Raw genomic sequence first — 14,436 nt, 5'->3', positions numbered from 1 at the left:
GTGTGTGTGTGTGTGTGTGTGTGTGTGTGTGTGTGTGTGTGTATAGAGACCAGATGTTGACTTTGGGTGTCTTTATCTATTGGCCTCCACCTTATTTTATTTATTTGTTGAACCCAGAGCTTACAACTTAAGTGAGAGTGGCTGACTAGCAAGTTCCCCTGGATCCACTTGTCTCTCCACATCCCACCTAGTGCTGGAGTTATAGGGACATGATCTCATGTCCTCATTCATGCCAAAGCTTTGAGATAGACCCAGAGATCTCCTTTGACCTGTGTGTACATACATCAGGTATGTGTGTGTGTGCACACATGTACACATGTGCATTTGCACAGGCACACACAGACACAGAATATTATACCAACAATTTACTCTTTCATTTTCCTCCTGAGGCCATCTGTCCCACACTGGCCTTTGAGCTGTTTTAGTCACCATGCCAGCTGCCCTAAGTCCCTCCTGTCAGGCATGGCTCTTGATCTTCCTCTTCTGCTTAGAACTCTCTCTTCTCCTTGACTTATGCTCCGTATTAGACTACACGTCTCTGTTTCCTCCTTTGTTTTGGCATTGCATGCCTTCTGGAAATGGAGTGTGGAAGATGTTTTGAGCTCCTTGAATCAAATGTCTTTTTGCTGATCACACCCTGGATGGGCAGCTGGGAAAGGATTCTCCCTAGGAACTGCTGGCATCTTTACTGAGGTGAAATTCTCTATCACATGACTCCCTCATTTGCAATTCTGTGCAGTTCTGTGGAATTCTTTACATTTGTGCAATCCTGCGGTCATCCCTGCAATTAAATTTAGAACGTTTTATTTTCCTAGAAGGAAATCCCGCCCCATAGCCCCCAGAACTTCCAGTCTCCCATGCTGTCCTTCCTGAAGGTTTACAGTGAGTGAGTGACCTGAAGACATTTGCTCCTGTAAATGTTTGGATTTTGCTTCCTCAATACAGTTTTCAAGACCTTGTCCATGTTTTGTCCTAAATACTGTACATGGATGGCAAGGTGTCAGGATCCTGAGTAGTCATATCAAATCCTGAGTAAAGTGTTGCGGGGCGCTCCATCCAGCTACTCTCTGCCTGCCAACTCTGCTGCCTCCATGGTTAGCCCCATGCAGAGACGGATCACAGTCTTCCCATCTCTGGTTTGCTGCCTCAGTGCCACTCATACCCTCTCAGCCATAATCCCCCTGTGGTCTGCGGTCCCACCTTCCAGTAACCCAGTAAAACAAAACTCTAGATACTTATAATTAATCAGTCAGATTTATATACCAATCAATTCTCAATTCAGAAGAGGACCAATTGATAATGGTACAAGCTTCCCACCTAGATCAGACAAGTTATCCCAGTTATTCTAGCCCAATTCATAACTACCTGTGATATTCATAACTACCTGTGGCTATTTAAAACCATGCAGGATCAGGATCTTCTTCCTGTCTTGTCCTCCATCTTGCTTCCTTTCCCCTCTTTCCTGGGAGGCTGTCTCTGAAACTCTTAGCTCTGCCTCCCTTTTCCCTGTCCAATCACAGGCCTCCTGCTGTACTAATATTTAAGTAGATTGGACAGGGAAAGTCCTGCCACAGTAAAGAGCAAAGAGCAGTAACATAACCCTTGCATGCTTGTGCTTAGCGCACTCTCCCCACCCCCCTCTGTTATAAAGTTCACGATATCCTGCCTATGGAATGGAAGGAATGGTATCAACCACAGTGGTCAAGTCTCTCCACCTCAATTAGCATAATAAAATTAATTCCTCATTGTCATTGCAGACCAATCTAATTGTTGAGACTTTTTCAGGTGATTTCAGATTGTCAACTTGGCAATTAAATCTAACTGTATGTATGTATGTATGTATGTATGTATGTATGTATATATGTATGTATGTATGTATGTATGCATGCATGTATATATGTATATATCAGATTTCTTGTATGTATGTATCAGATTTCTTGCATTAATATTTTCTTTGTGGCCTAAATATGAAATTGCTAACCAATTTCTCCCCTAGTTACTTCTTGTCTGTTCATCATACCTCAGTTCAAATACTGCCCTTCCAGAAAGCATCCTTTATGGCATTTCCCATTTTCAAGTCCTCCATGCCTTCTCCTTTAAACAGCATCACAAAAGCATTTCAATTACTGACTGAATAATTAATGATGTGGTCCCTGCCCTCCTCTAGACTATGGTCTCATAGGTAAATTAGGTAAATGTACAGGAACATCTCGATGAAGCCTGTATTATCAAATATCCATTCTGCTATTCAGAACATCATGGCCTCTGTAGTCTCAAGTGGAGTTGATTTGAGGGCCACTGGCCTAGGGCTTGGCTCCCTACCTCCCCCTGATATGGACTAGTATTTGATTCAGTGTCAACAAATGTGGCTTCTACCATGACACTGGCAAGGTCTGAGCTGCAATTCACTCTCCGTAAAAAACAACTTTGGAGTTAGGCACAGTGATGAGTGCCTCTAACCCAGCGCTAAGGAGGTGGAGGCAGGAGGATTCAAAGTTCTGCCATCCCCAGCTGCAGAGTGAGTTCTAAGCCAGTTTGGTTACATGAAGCCCCATTTCAAAGGAAAAAAAAAAAGAAAAGAAAAAAGAACAACACAGTTTCTGGTAAGCATACAAAACACATTAATGTTCATGGATATCCAAGCTTTTGAAAATAAATTGTCTCCAAATATATAATGATGTTCCCAGCAGCCATTGGCCATGCATGTCAATGCATGCTCAGTTAGTAACTGAGCCACATTCTACAAACTGCATTGGTTCTTGCCTGCTTCCATTTCCTGCCTGTTCTTTTAGGTAAAAATACAGGAACACCTTGACGAAGCCTGTAGTGTCCAATATCCACTCTGGTATTCAGAATGTCGTGGCCCCTGACAATTTTGTGCCTTAGTTTCTTTACTGATAAATTGGTGCTGACATCTTCCCTGGCCTTAAAATAGTTTTGAACAGATCCAGTGGAGAATTCTACCTCAATTATCTAAATTGCTTAGAGTGGGACAGGTCATCCTGTGCTATAGAAAGCTCTCCTATGCATTTAGAAGGTTTAGTGGCATCCTTGTCCCCTATTCACCAGGTGCCTCTGCCTCAAGTGTTGCATGCTTCCCAGTCGTCACACTCACGTCGGTCTTTAGATGTTGTCAGTTGTCCCTTGAGGGACAGGAGCACCCCTACCCCCAGAAAAGCACCACTGCTGTGTATATAGTCAAGGTCTTTTTCCAGTTGAATGCAATTGGCAGTACCTGCCCACACTCCTGCTGTCACAGAGAAAGCTGACATCCTGTACAGTATGGGAATGCACTCTCGTGGTCAGCAGAAGAGCACACTGAACCTTGGGCTTGAACTCGAAAGAGTTTTTAGAAGTCTTCAGTGTCTGACATTACGACCTGTTGGTTCTTGCCAGTTGGGCTGACTCTGGGTAAAAAATAGACCATGCCTCTTCCAGGAACCCAGCTTCTGACTGTGTGAAGGAGCCAACAGTTTTGAGAAATACCAGGAAATTTTAATCACGGTAAGTGGATCATGAAGGCAGGTCCTGATTTGTCAGGTGAGGATGAATTTTTGCAGTGTTTATTTGAACTCTGATGTTCTCTTTAAGAGAGAGGCTGGGGTATATGATGGGGTGGGGAGGGTGGAGTGACCTAGTTTTCCCTGGCTGTGGTTTCTTAGCTGAGACTTAAGTTTTCTATGTAATAACTGGATTTGGGGAACTTTTGCTTTATCCTACCGTGGCCAGGCTAGCAAGGTGTGTCCAGAACTCAGGCCTGTGCCAGGAGACAGAGGGTTACCAGTAGGATATCCTTAGCTGGGTATGGAAGCTCTTTCTTGAATTACACTAAGCATGCAGGGAGCCTAAAGGCTGGGAGAGAGGGGGCAGCTGGCTTTTCTGCTGGAATGCCTGGGTGTCTCTCCCATGAGCTTTTCTTTCTCTCTTCTCTCCCTAGAAAGCCCCTGCCTCTCCAGCTACATGTTGACAACTAGAACTCTCATGAGTACCTGAGGATTCTGACTCAGGACCAAAGTTGCCTTGTTCTCAAATCTAGATTCTCAGAGAAGAATGTCTTGTTCCAGTTTGGGACAAATGTTCACTGTCTCGGATAGTCAACTATGATTGGCATTTTTTTTTTCAAGAACCCATATTCAGAATGTTTGTCCTTGTCCAAAGTGTAGGGTCACCCTACCTTAAATACTTGCAACGAAGATGATCATGTGGAAGGGATGTCTCAAAAAGGATAGAGATGACCACTCAGTGTTTCCATACTCCTTCCATTAAGGAGCATTTTTTTTTTCCTGAGGCCACTCTTAATTTTTGTATGTCTTTGGATAATTGACATTCTCATCTGTAGTACTGAACACAGTTGATTGAGTCTGAGAAATTTTCATTAAGATCTACGTTTCATGTTTATTTTATATGTTTCTGTAAGTTCTGATAGCTAAATTGAGATGATACATCAGCTCCTGCTGGTGTTTGGAGAAAGGTGAATAACTGTCACATGACTGAGGAATGATGACTGTGGATTTAAGATGGAAGCATTTTTGGCTGAGAACTCCTTCTTTAAAATGCCTAACCTCATAATAATTTAGAAATAATTAAATTGATCTCTTGATATAAGTGTATTTATGTCTATATGTGCTTGTGTGTTGGTATAGGTGTGTCTACCTGTATGACACATTAGTAGATATGTATACCTATCTTAGGCCAATCCTAGCAAACAGAAAATTCTTTGTAAGTATTGATGTTAGCTTCATTAATATTGCTGAACTCCCATTTTCCAATCTTTCAGTTACGTCTTTAGCCACAAAATTATAACTTATATGCATTTCCCAAGGGTAGAATGTTTGTCTGAAGTTATTCTGCTTCTCTTTTTAATATCTCTTTCTCCCTCTGTGTGTGTGTATGAGAGAGAGAGAGAGAGAGAGAGAGAGAGAGAGAGACAGAGACAGAGAGAGACAGAGACAGAGACAGAGAGAGACAGAGAGACAGAGAGAGAGACAGAGACAGAGACAGAGAGAGACAGAGACAGAGACAGAGAGACAAGACAGAGACAGAGAAAGAAAGACAGAGACAGAGAGAGGGAGAGAGAGCACCACAATGACTTGAGAGGTCAGAAGAAGGCATCAGATCCCCGGAGCTGGAGTTACAGGTGAGCTACTTGGTGTGGGTGCTGGGAACTGAACTCAGGTTTCCCGTAAGAACAGCATGGATTCTTAATGGCTGAGTCACCTCTCTAACCCTTTTTATTCTGTTTCTTGGCTCACTGCGTGTTCTTTCATGTTCTTTTTAAAAGTTGTTTTTAAGTGAAAGGAGAGAGGGGCAAACTCCCTTTTTATTGTCTAAGAATGCCTTTATTTAGTACTCGTTCTTGAAATATGATGACTTTCCTGTTGATACTGTTCTCTTAATCCATTGAACACAGGGATCTCATGGTTTCAATACCGTTCTGGAGCAGTATGCTGTCAATTTATTTCCATTCATTTGTACTTTTTTTTTTTTTTTAACTTCCAGACTGCTTGTATATGATCTTTGATACTTTACAGGCTGACTAGGTGTAGGTGGTGTGGGAAACAATAATCCTCACTTCATAATAAAAGCAGTCTCGGAAAGTCAGGGTAGCAAGGGCCATACAGATTTATTTTTAGTCCTACAAAAGCCAAGCACCAGCCTGGGCTATAGGCAAAAATGACTGGCGCATGGATTTGGCTTATAGCCGTGTTTTTTATATTCCTAATTTCATTTCTCTACCCCCTGAATTCCTTGTTGGCTGAGTTCTTCAGGGAGGTACAACCTTGCTGGTGTCTAGAATTCCCCCCCCCCCCCAATTCTCCATCCTGTTGGTTCAGGACACAAGTCCATATCTAATGTATATCTTAGGGCTTGAGATTCCCCCTTTCTGATACATGTAGCAGACTGCCTGTAGTGTTTTCACACTAGGACAACTGAGAGTACCTATACCAGCAGGAGCCAGCTGCCAGGTAAGGAAGAGATGGTCCTGGTACCTCCTGCTTATCACAATTCATTAATGATCTGTAAATAGACTCTATACAGAAAAAAATGAATTTATTTTTTATTGATTATTGTGCCATTTATTGTTCCCCTTGAGTCTGTGGATTCACAGAGTTTACCTATTCTAGACAGATTCTCTCCATTTCCCCCCAAGTAGTGTTCTCCCTTTCTTATGTTTGGTCTCTCTATGGAATTCTGATGAGGAACATAGCTTTCATAGCTGTCTTCTCCTTTGGTTTTCTATCTCCTGGGTTTTTTTAGTGCTGTGTTCCTAGTAACTTTTTAACTTTGTGACTGTTTGTTAATTCTCCCTTTGGCAGTTTCCATCAGAACTTTCAATTTATCTGCATATTTAATTTCAGTGGCATTTTTGTTTGTGAAAGCTGGGCATGCTCTTTACATCTAGTTGCTTATTTTGTACCAACCTGTTTCCTTTCTGTGTTTTTATTTCATATTTGGTTTTTTAAAAATATGTCATATATAAAAAGTGGCTATAAATAGGAGTTCCATACCCAGACTTTTGAGTTTTGAGTCTAATGTTCTATAACCTTGACCTCCTGGTGCATCTGTAGTTCAGAATAATATCACCTATGCCATTTGGTTGTCATGAAGAAAAATGAGTTAATATTTGCAAAGTGCTTAGGAAGGTATCTGTCAGGTATAGATAAACAACCTTAGAACTGGCTCATCCACTAGAAAAATCGTACTTTGGGTTTTTGACTTTTTCACGGGCTAGTGACGATGTGTGGTGTGACACTCTGTCACCACAGGGGCAGTGAGTGAGTTACACCTGTCAATCACACATGCTCGAGTAACTGCAACACAACAGTGTGATGTGTTGTTAAGATCTGATGCTCAGTAGGTTGGGCGGATGCATACACTTTCAGCTTATGGTATAGTCAACTCATCGTGGGTTTAACTAGGACACAGCCCTACTTGAAGTTGAGGAAGAAGGATTTGTACTTAGCAAATGACAGTCCCAAGCTCCCAAATTCTCCTGGGCCTGAATTTGTTGCATTCTAATTCTGGTACCTCTTTCTCTCGGAGAGTAGTTTCTAGGTGACTAATGGGGCTTTAGAATGTCCCTGGAACCTAAAGAAACTTCCAAGGCCCTAAGAGAGAGACTAGTCTACAGAGAAAATTTGTGGCACCTCTGCTGGGAACCAAGTAGGCTCCTGTGAACTATTTTCACCTGCTTCCAGAGTCTTGGGGGCGGGGAGGTTTCAAATTCAACATCTCTAGCTTTTGATGTTCCATTCTCTCATTATATGTATTTCCCTAAAAACAGTGTTGGCTCATTAATTTATACAATACTTATTTTTTTTTCTTTCAGCTCTTATCCCACCCCCCCCTCCCTGCATCCCTGCAGCTTTCTCTTATTTACTTATTTGCAAACTCACTGGTAACATAAATCCTTTGTTTATCTTACCTTGACCCATCTGGGTTAACTTGTAAGGAAGACTCTGCAGTACAATGTTACAATGTGTTTCAACTCCCTGCTCTGTGGAAACTCCCTCTTGAAAACCTGATCCGAAAGAAGGCTATATTGGAGGAAAGTGAGCTAGTGTCTTCCAGCTTATTTTGTGTTATTTTATATTTACAAATGAGGAAGCTGCCAGAGCCCAGGAGGGTCAGCCCAGCCTCTGCCTTCTCCTGTGGTCTAGAGGTCTCTGACCCCAGTGTGTCTTTGCTTGGACTGCATAGTTTTGAGTCAAGCTTGAATGCCAAGGTTGTTTGGTGATGTAGAATAATCCCTCTGAGGGAAGCGGAAATAAACCACAAAATCGGTGTGCTTGTCAAGTCATCCCTGAAGATTAGGAGATCAGGAAACCAGGATTTTGCAGCTCCCGTCTCCCATGAGGCTGGCTTATAATGGATGTGCCTGGCACAAAGGAAAAAACAGTGCATGGTTTTATGTCAGGTGTGGACTATGCTTTCTCTCGCCTGCTGTGCATCCTCTGTTTGGCTGATCCAGAGGGCATCTCCTTTCTTCCCTCTACTCCCTGGTTATAGCATACTCTATCACACTCTTGAACATTCTGTTCACCTCTCTGTCTTCCTTATTAACCTTCAAAACCCTTGAATGAAAGGATCATGTGTACTTTAGCTGTGCACCCTCAGAGATTGGGATACTTCTACTAGAGTAACTGAAAGGTCTGGGAGTATGTGCTACAATCCATATGGCTTTAGTCTTTATACTGCTCTGTGTGCAACTTTTATTAGTCAGCAAGTAAGTTGAAATAAGAGTGACATGTAATAGAATAGCTGTAAGAATTCTTGATATTTAAAATAGCAGATAAGCAGAAGGTAACCCTGGTATGTGACTCTAGTTAAGTTAGCAGGATAAGTTAAGTCTCCCAGGATAGGCTGGGAGAGGGGAATTTAGATCCCAGAGGGAAATATGGCAACCTCTGTCCTTGCTGAGGAAAATGGGCTGACTGGTTGGTGGTATAGTCAGACAGAGTCTTGATAAATTTTTGAAAGATATAGGCAGTAAATTGGCAACCTTTACAAGAGACTGAATACAGGGGGGTTGTTGAGAGGTGGGAATGGGGTGGGGGTGACGTGTGTATGTGTGTGTCTGAGAGTTGGGGGGGTTGGTGGTGATGGATGGGATGTGTTCATGGCTATCAGGAGTGACTGCTGTTGTTTGGTTTCCTAATGAATGACAAGGGGCTCTGCTAGACCACCATGTTGTAGTGCCTTCTGCCAACAAGAATATGCTTGGTGGGTAAGTGCTCTACCACCAAATCATACACAATCCCAGCGAGTTGAATACTTTTTACTTTAGACAGGGTCTCACTAAAGTGCCCAGGCTGGCTTGAAACATTTGGTTCTTCTGCTTCCTGCCTCTTGAGGAGCTGGGGTGACAGGACCAGACCATAGGCCTAGCCTCTCTTCTTCGGAGAACTTACTAAATTTCCTTTCTGCCTCCATCCTGTTTGTGTCCTTTGATTGAGAGTTCCCTAAATTCATCCCTTTTGTCTCACTAGGACAGAGCTCTGCCTCCGTAGCCTGCCTTACTGGCTTGGGTAGGCATTATCAGCTTGAGAAGGGGTCAACAGGCAAAAGACAGTTGCTGTCAGAAATGATTGAAATATAGAGCAGACTGCTGTTTGGGGTGAGGGTAATTTTATCGGCAGATGTGAGCTATCGCTCAGGGGCTTCCCAATAGGCCTTGCTTACTGCCGTCTTATTTTGTGTTCCTGGGGGGTTCCAGGGCAGAGCTGTTGGGATGACTGATTCCTAGCACCCTGACCAGGGATGAGGCCATATTACCCTTTACCTATTGCAAAAAAAAGAGACTTCTCTGACCATGGTTGAGAGCATCAGAAACTAATGGGCCAAAGTGTAAATATGTAGGAAGCTGTTTGACAGCATGGCAAGCAACAGTAGTGGGTTCCCCTCCTCCCTCCAACCATGGGCTTATGGCCTGGTTTATAATACAAGGCACGGGTGCTGTCCTATAGAGGAGGTCTCAGATGCAATCAGAAAGCACTGGTTAGCCGCATAAACAGTCTTGCCACTACTACAACGGAGGGTCCATCTTGCTTGACAAGTTGGCATGCATGGTCCAGTGCCGGGTAAGACCTCTGCTGTCTTTCTCCCTCAGGGGCACGGATAGCATCCATGAAAACTAGCCAGCATGGAACTTTCCCAGTAGGTTCAAGGTTGGTTTCTCTATGTTTCGCAATTAAAGTGTGTGGTATCTTCATCACTAGTATCTTATTACCTAGTTGTAATGGGCAGCCAAGAGCAATGACACAAAGGAGTCTACGCTGTCCTCCAGGACCTCCCTGGGAATCAGGGCTTGATCCAGTCCTGGAGAAAGCATACCCATCCTTACTTCTACACATTGAGTGGAAAGGGTAAGCATTTTAAAGCACGTGGCCCCCATGATGGTTTTTTTTTTTTCCCCCACAGGAGTGACTGGGTGACATCCTATAAAGTCATGGTGAGCAATGACAGCCACACATGGGTTACTGTGAAGAATGGATCTGGTGACATGGTGAGTCCCCCTCTCCCCTCTCTACCCATGCCATTGGTACCTGGCTTTGGGGCTTTGTCCTTCTCTAGGGAGGTTTACCAATTCTGTGTAAACTCAAACCAACCAGGAGGGTCTGATGGATAATGACCTCCTTTTCATATTCTGAAGCCCAACCTTAAGTGGCCCGCATCTGGGGTTGATGCAGAATTCTATATTCATCCTGTCTTAGTTAGGGTTTTATTGCTGTGAAGAGACACCATGACCATGACGACTCTTATGAAAGAAAACATTGATTTGGGGCTGGCTTACAGTTTAGGTTTGGTCATGGTGGGGAAACATGGTGGCATGCAGGCAGACATGGTGCTGGAGGAGCTGAGAGTTCTCCATCTTGATCCTTGGGCAGCAGCAGAGAGGTGACTTAAGCCTCTGAGACCTCAAAGCCCACCCTCACAGTGACGCACTTCCTCCAAGGCCACACCTCTTAATAATACCACTCTCTACGAAGCAAGCATTGACACATATGAGTTATGGGACCCATTCCTACTCAAACCACCACATAGTTCAACGGAAGTACTTTTGGGATGCAGCCTCTGGTCTGGTTTACAAGTTAGCACACTGCAGCTGGAGACCCTTGCAGCTGTAATTCCCGAGAGCCCCAGCTTTTCTAGTCACCTTGCATGATGAGCTTCAGTGTGGGGCTTTTGTTACTCTCAAGTTCAGATTCTCAAGTGCCATTCCCAGTGTGGCTTCCAGCATCTTACCCACCGACTGCAGCCCCCTCCTTCTATCTTCTGGCTGATTCTTGCATAGACAGTCCTGTTTGCACCAGCAGAACAGAGCCATCTGCTCTTCTACCTATGAAACCCACTGCTGGGCTTCTCCACTAATGTTTTTACCTGAAAACTCTACCCCATTCCCACTAGTCTAGGTAGCTTTCTGTCAGGCCAAACAGAACCTCTCTCTGTTCCAAACCTTGGCCTAGTCTACTTCCTTGTAAAATCCTGAGATCTGGAGCATTTTTTCCCTTCATGGTAGACTGAGATATAGGGTTTCCTGGGGCAGAGTACAGGGGTGATTTCTTCCTTTTACCTTCATTCCCAGCATGCATAAGTACTGCTTGATAGGACCCCAAGGAATGAGTGAATTGCTGGCTGTCTTGCCTTTGAGAATGAAGATCTTAAAAAGCTTCCTCTTTCCCCTTGAGCGCCAATAGATATTTGAAGGAAACAGTGAGAAGGAGATTCCTGTGCTCAATGAGCTGCCAGTCCCCATGGTGGCCCGCTACATTCGCATAAACCCTCAGTCCTGGTTTGATAACGGGAGTATCTGCATGAGGATGGAGATCTTGGGCTGCCCACTGCCAGGTGAGTTTGCCCCCCTGCACTCCCTGCAAAGCTGTTTCCTAATGAGAGACAGCTGCCTCCCAAAGATAAGTCAAAATAAGCTGAGCCACCGTTTTCCCGTATCCACTGTTAGCATACAGGTTATTCAAAAAGAAAAGAAAAACAACTTTTCATAATCCCAATTCGGAAACATGAATGTTGGTGGCACTGAGTGTCTTGCCAAGTATGGTTTTGCCTGTTGTAATTTTAAGATGATGTTTATGTATATCAAGGTTGACGAATCACTCAGGGCTGTCGCTCAGAAGTGAGGAAAAAAAAAAGCATCTAGCTGTCAGCTAGGAATGTAACTTCGTGGGGAAGCCTATGCAAATGTTCAGTTCTCAGTGATATAGAATATGTTTGCCCTCAAGACATGTAGCTGTTCTCTGCATGCTTACTGTATTGAGTGCAGAGGTAGGGCAGGAGGTGGAAGAAACCTGACCATGAACATTTGCAGAGGCTGTCTGGGGAGCTTCCCTTAGATGCCTGTCTTCACTGAATGCTTGCTCGAGTCTTCTATTCTTATGGCCTGATATTCACATGATGGCATTTGGGTCTAACTTCTGCATTCAAGTGGGAATTCACATGCACCTTCTAATGCTGTTAGTGTCCCAAAAGGTTAGGTAGGCTGGCTTTTCAGAATGTATTGGCTTATGTCACTGTAGACCCATGGGAAGGGCTTCTTCCTCCTGACCAGACAGCTCTAGGAAAGCAGCTGGCCCCAAACCTACCCCTTAGCATCTGTCACAGCCTGCAGGAATGTCTCATTCTCGTCTTCCCCCACCCAGGTTATCAGGAGCAGAAGCATGGTTCATCTCACCCAGATTTCTCTCCAGAGTCTACTCACTCTCAGGCTCATAGAATAAGCTGGAACATCACGGGCTGTGGGTCCCCAGTCCACCACCAGCTCTGCTGCTATCTCAGTAGTCACCCCAGCTCTGACATGAGCTTCCGTTTGCTGTGTTTTCAAAGCATGTTTAATGTCACATTACTGTTTCTTTTGCAGTCTTGTAATATGCATAAGCTGGCTTTGCCAACTGTAGCTTTTTAGATCATGTACCCTCCATGGCTGAGAAAGTCAGCTCTGTCTGTCCACATAATGATTCTCATAGCACACACACACACACACACACACACACACACACACACACGCATGCACTTGCAATTTATATTTGTTTGTACTTACTAGCTTGCAATTTTCTTTTCATGTCACAAAATTATTGGAGCCTGTCCTGGTTATCTTTGACTGCCAATTAGAGCCACCAGAGAAGAGAGTGTTCACTTTGAGGTTACCCAAGTGAAGTTGGCCTGCTTTCTTGATTGTTAACTGATGTAGGAGGGCCCAGCCCTCTGTGGGCAGCACCATTCCCTAAGCTACATAAGAAAGCTGGCTAAGCCCAAGCCAGAGAGTGAGGAAACATGCAGCATCCTCCATTGTCCCTGCTGTATTTCCTTGGCTGTGAGTGGGTTCCTGATCAGAGATAGTATTGCATAGAATAGCAAGCCCTGCCTTCAAAATGTCTGCCTTGAATTTCCTCAACAATGAACTCTGTTCTGTAAACTGGAAGAAAAAAGAAAGTCCTTTGCTCCCCTAAATTGCTTTTGGTCACATTGACAGAAAAGAAACCAGGAGAGGGCATCTGTGGGTACTTTCCTGGTCTGTGGGTAAAATCTTACTCCTTTAACCAGCCAGTGGTCGTTTGAAATTCAGTAGTTTAGAGTATTTTGATTCTATAAACAATCTTGCAATTACTTTTCTTATTTCTCTGTCAATGGTGTGTGTGTGTGTGTGTGTGTGTGTGTGTCCCCATCCCTGTGGCTACAGTTGTTTCTTGAACTTGGAATTGCAGGGACAGAGGCTATGCATATTTCCAAGGTTGAAAAGGAGAGCTCATCAGAGCACACCTCTCTGGGATTTGAGTCTCCTTTCATAGCTGGTTCCTGCGACAGCCCTACATCCAGCCTGCTGCTATCCAGAGACTTCTGGGCTCATGGTGCTCAGGATATGAAAGCTATACCTTGGAGAGCTAAGATAGCACTCTAGGAAGGGGAGGAGCTATGGCCAACAAATCTTGGCCAGCATCTATAAGGAGGCTCTGTCCCCTTTCCTCCAGGCCAGGACCCTTGCTTAGCACTCCCCCAATTTTTTTCTATAAAAGGTGGAGCCGTGGCTTCCCTCTGTGGGCAGGAATTCATGTGTCATTAGGAAAAGGTACAGGGCACCTTGTGTGAGTATCATGAAGTAATTATTTCTGTTAGGCTATTTTTGGTGGCCATTTGAAACACAGAGATGGATGAACTGTGAACTCTGGGTAGGTTTAGGTGTGGACATAGCATGGTTCTGGTTTCGACCTGACAAACATGTAGGTTCATTTTTAAAAGCCAAATTTATCTTTAAGAAGGTTTTAAACATAAATATATACACAGGTGTAGATAGATAGATAGATAGATAGATAGATAGATAGATAGATAGATAGGTAGATAGTAGATGTGTATGAAAAGGAGGGTTGTACATACCCCAGTAGGCAGTCTTCTGCATTTTAATGTCTTAACAATAGCTATCTGTGTAATTTTGGTGGCTTCTGGTGTTACACTGATCACAAGATTTGAGAGATCAAAAAGAATATTTTAGTATACTAAATCTTTTGGATTTTGTTGAAGAAGATATTTATCCTTTATGTCATAGGAAAGGAGATCTGCTTCCTGCACTTGATTCATTAGATCATGTGACCAATGATCTTGATCTGCTTGAAACCAGACAGAACAGTTCTAGGAAAACCAGCACTGGCTGGCCACTTGCTGTATAGAATGTGACTGGTGGCACAGAGTCTTCTTTGTAGGTGGTTGTTATTTTCATTGATATATAAAAAAATCAGAAGCTAGACATGGTAGCACCTGCCCATGATCCCAGTGCTCCAGAGACAGGCAGGAGAATTACCATAGAATTAAAGCCAACCTAGTCTACATAGTAAATTCTAGGACAGCGTGAGCTACAGAGAGAGACTCTGTTTTAAATTAACAAAACAAAGCAAAACAAAGAATTCAAGGATGGACACAGAAGGGCCCTTG

General features: G+C 43.6%; 1 protein-coding gene across 1 annotated transcript in view; it reads left to right on the top strand.

The window, feature by feature from the left end:
* Positions 1-14,436, top strand: part of Cpxm2 (carboxypeptidase X, M14 family member 2) — a 106,630-nt gene that overhangs the window by 61,693 nt on the left and 30,501 nt on the right. The window contains exons 5-6 of the mRNA XM_021198676.1: positions 9,922-10,006; positions 11,199-11,349. Of these exons, the coding sequence (XP_021054335.1) occupies positions 9,922-10,006; positions 11,199-11,349 (236 nt within the window). The remainder of the gene's footprint in view (positions 1-9,921; positions 10,007-11,198; positions 11,350-14,436) is intronic.

This window comes from Mus pahari, chromosome 1, assembly GCF_900095145.1.
Source record: "Mus pahari chromosome 1, PAHARI_EIJ_v1.1, whole genome shotgun sequence".
Taxonomy (NCBI): Eukaryota; Metazoa; Chordata; class Mammalia; order Rodentia; family Muridae; genus Mus; species Mus pahari.
This window is presented reverse-complemented; position numbering and strand designations above follow the sequence as displayed.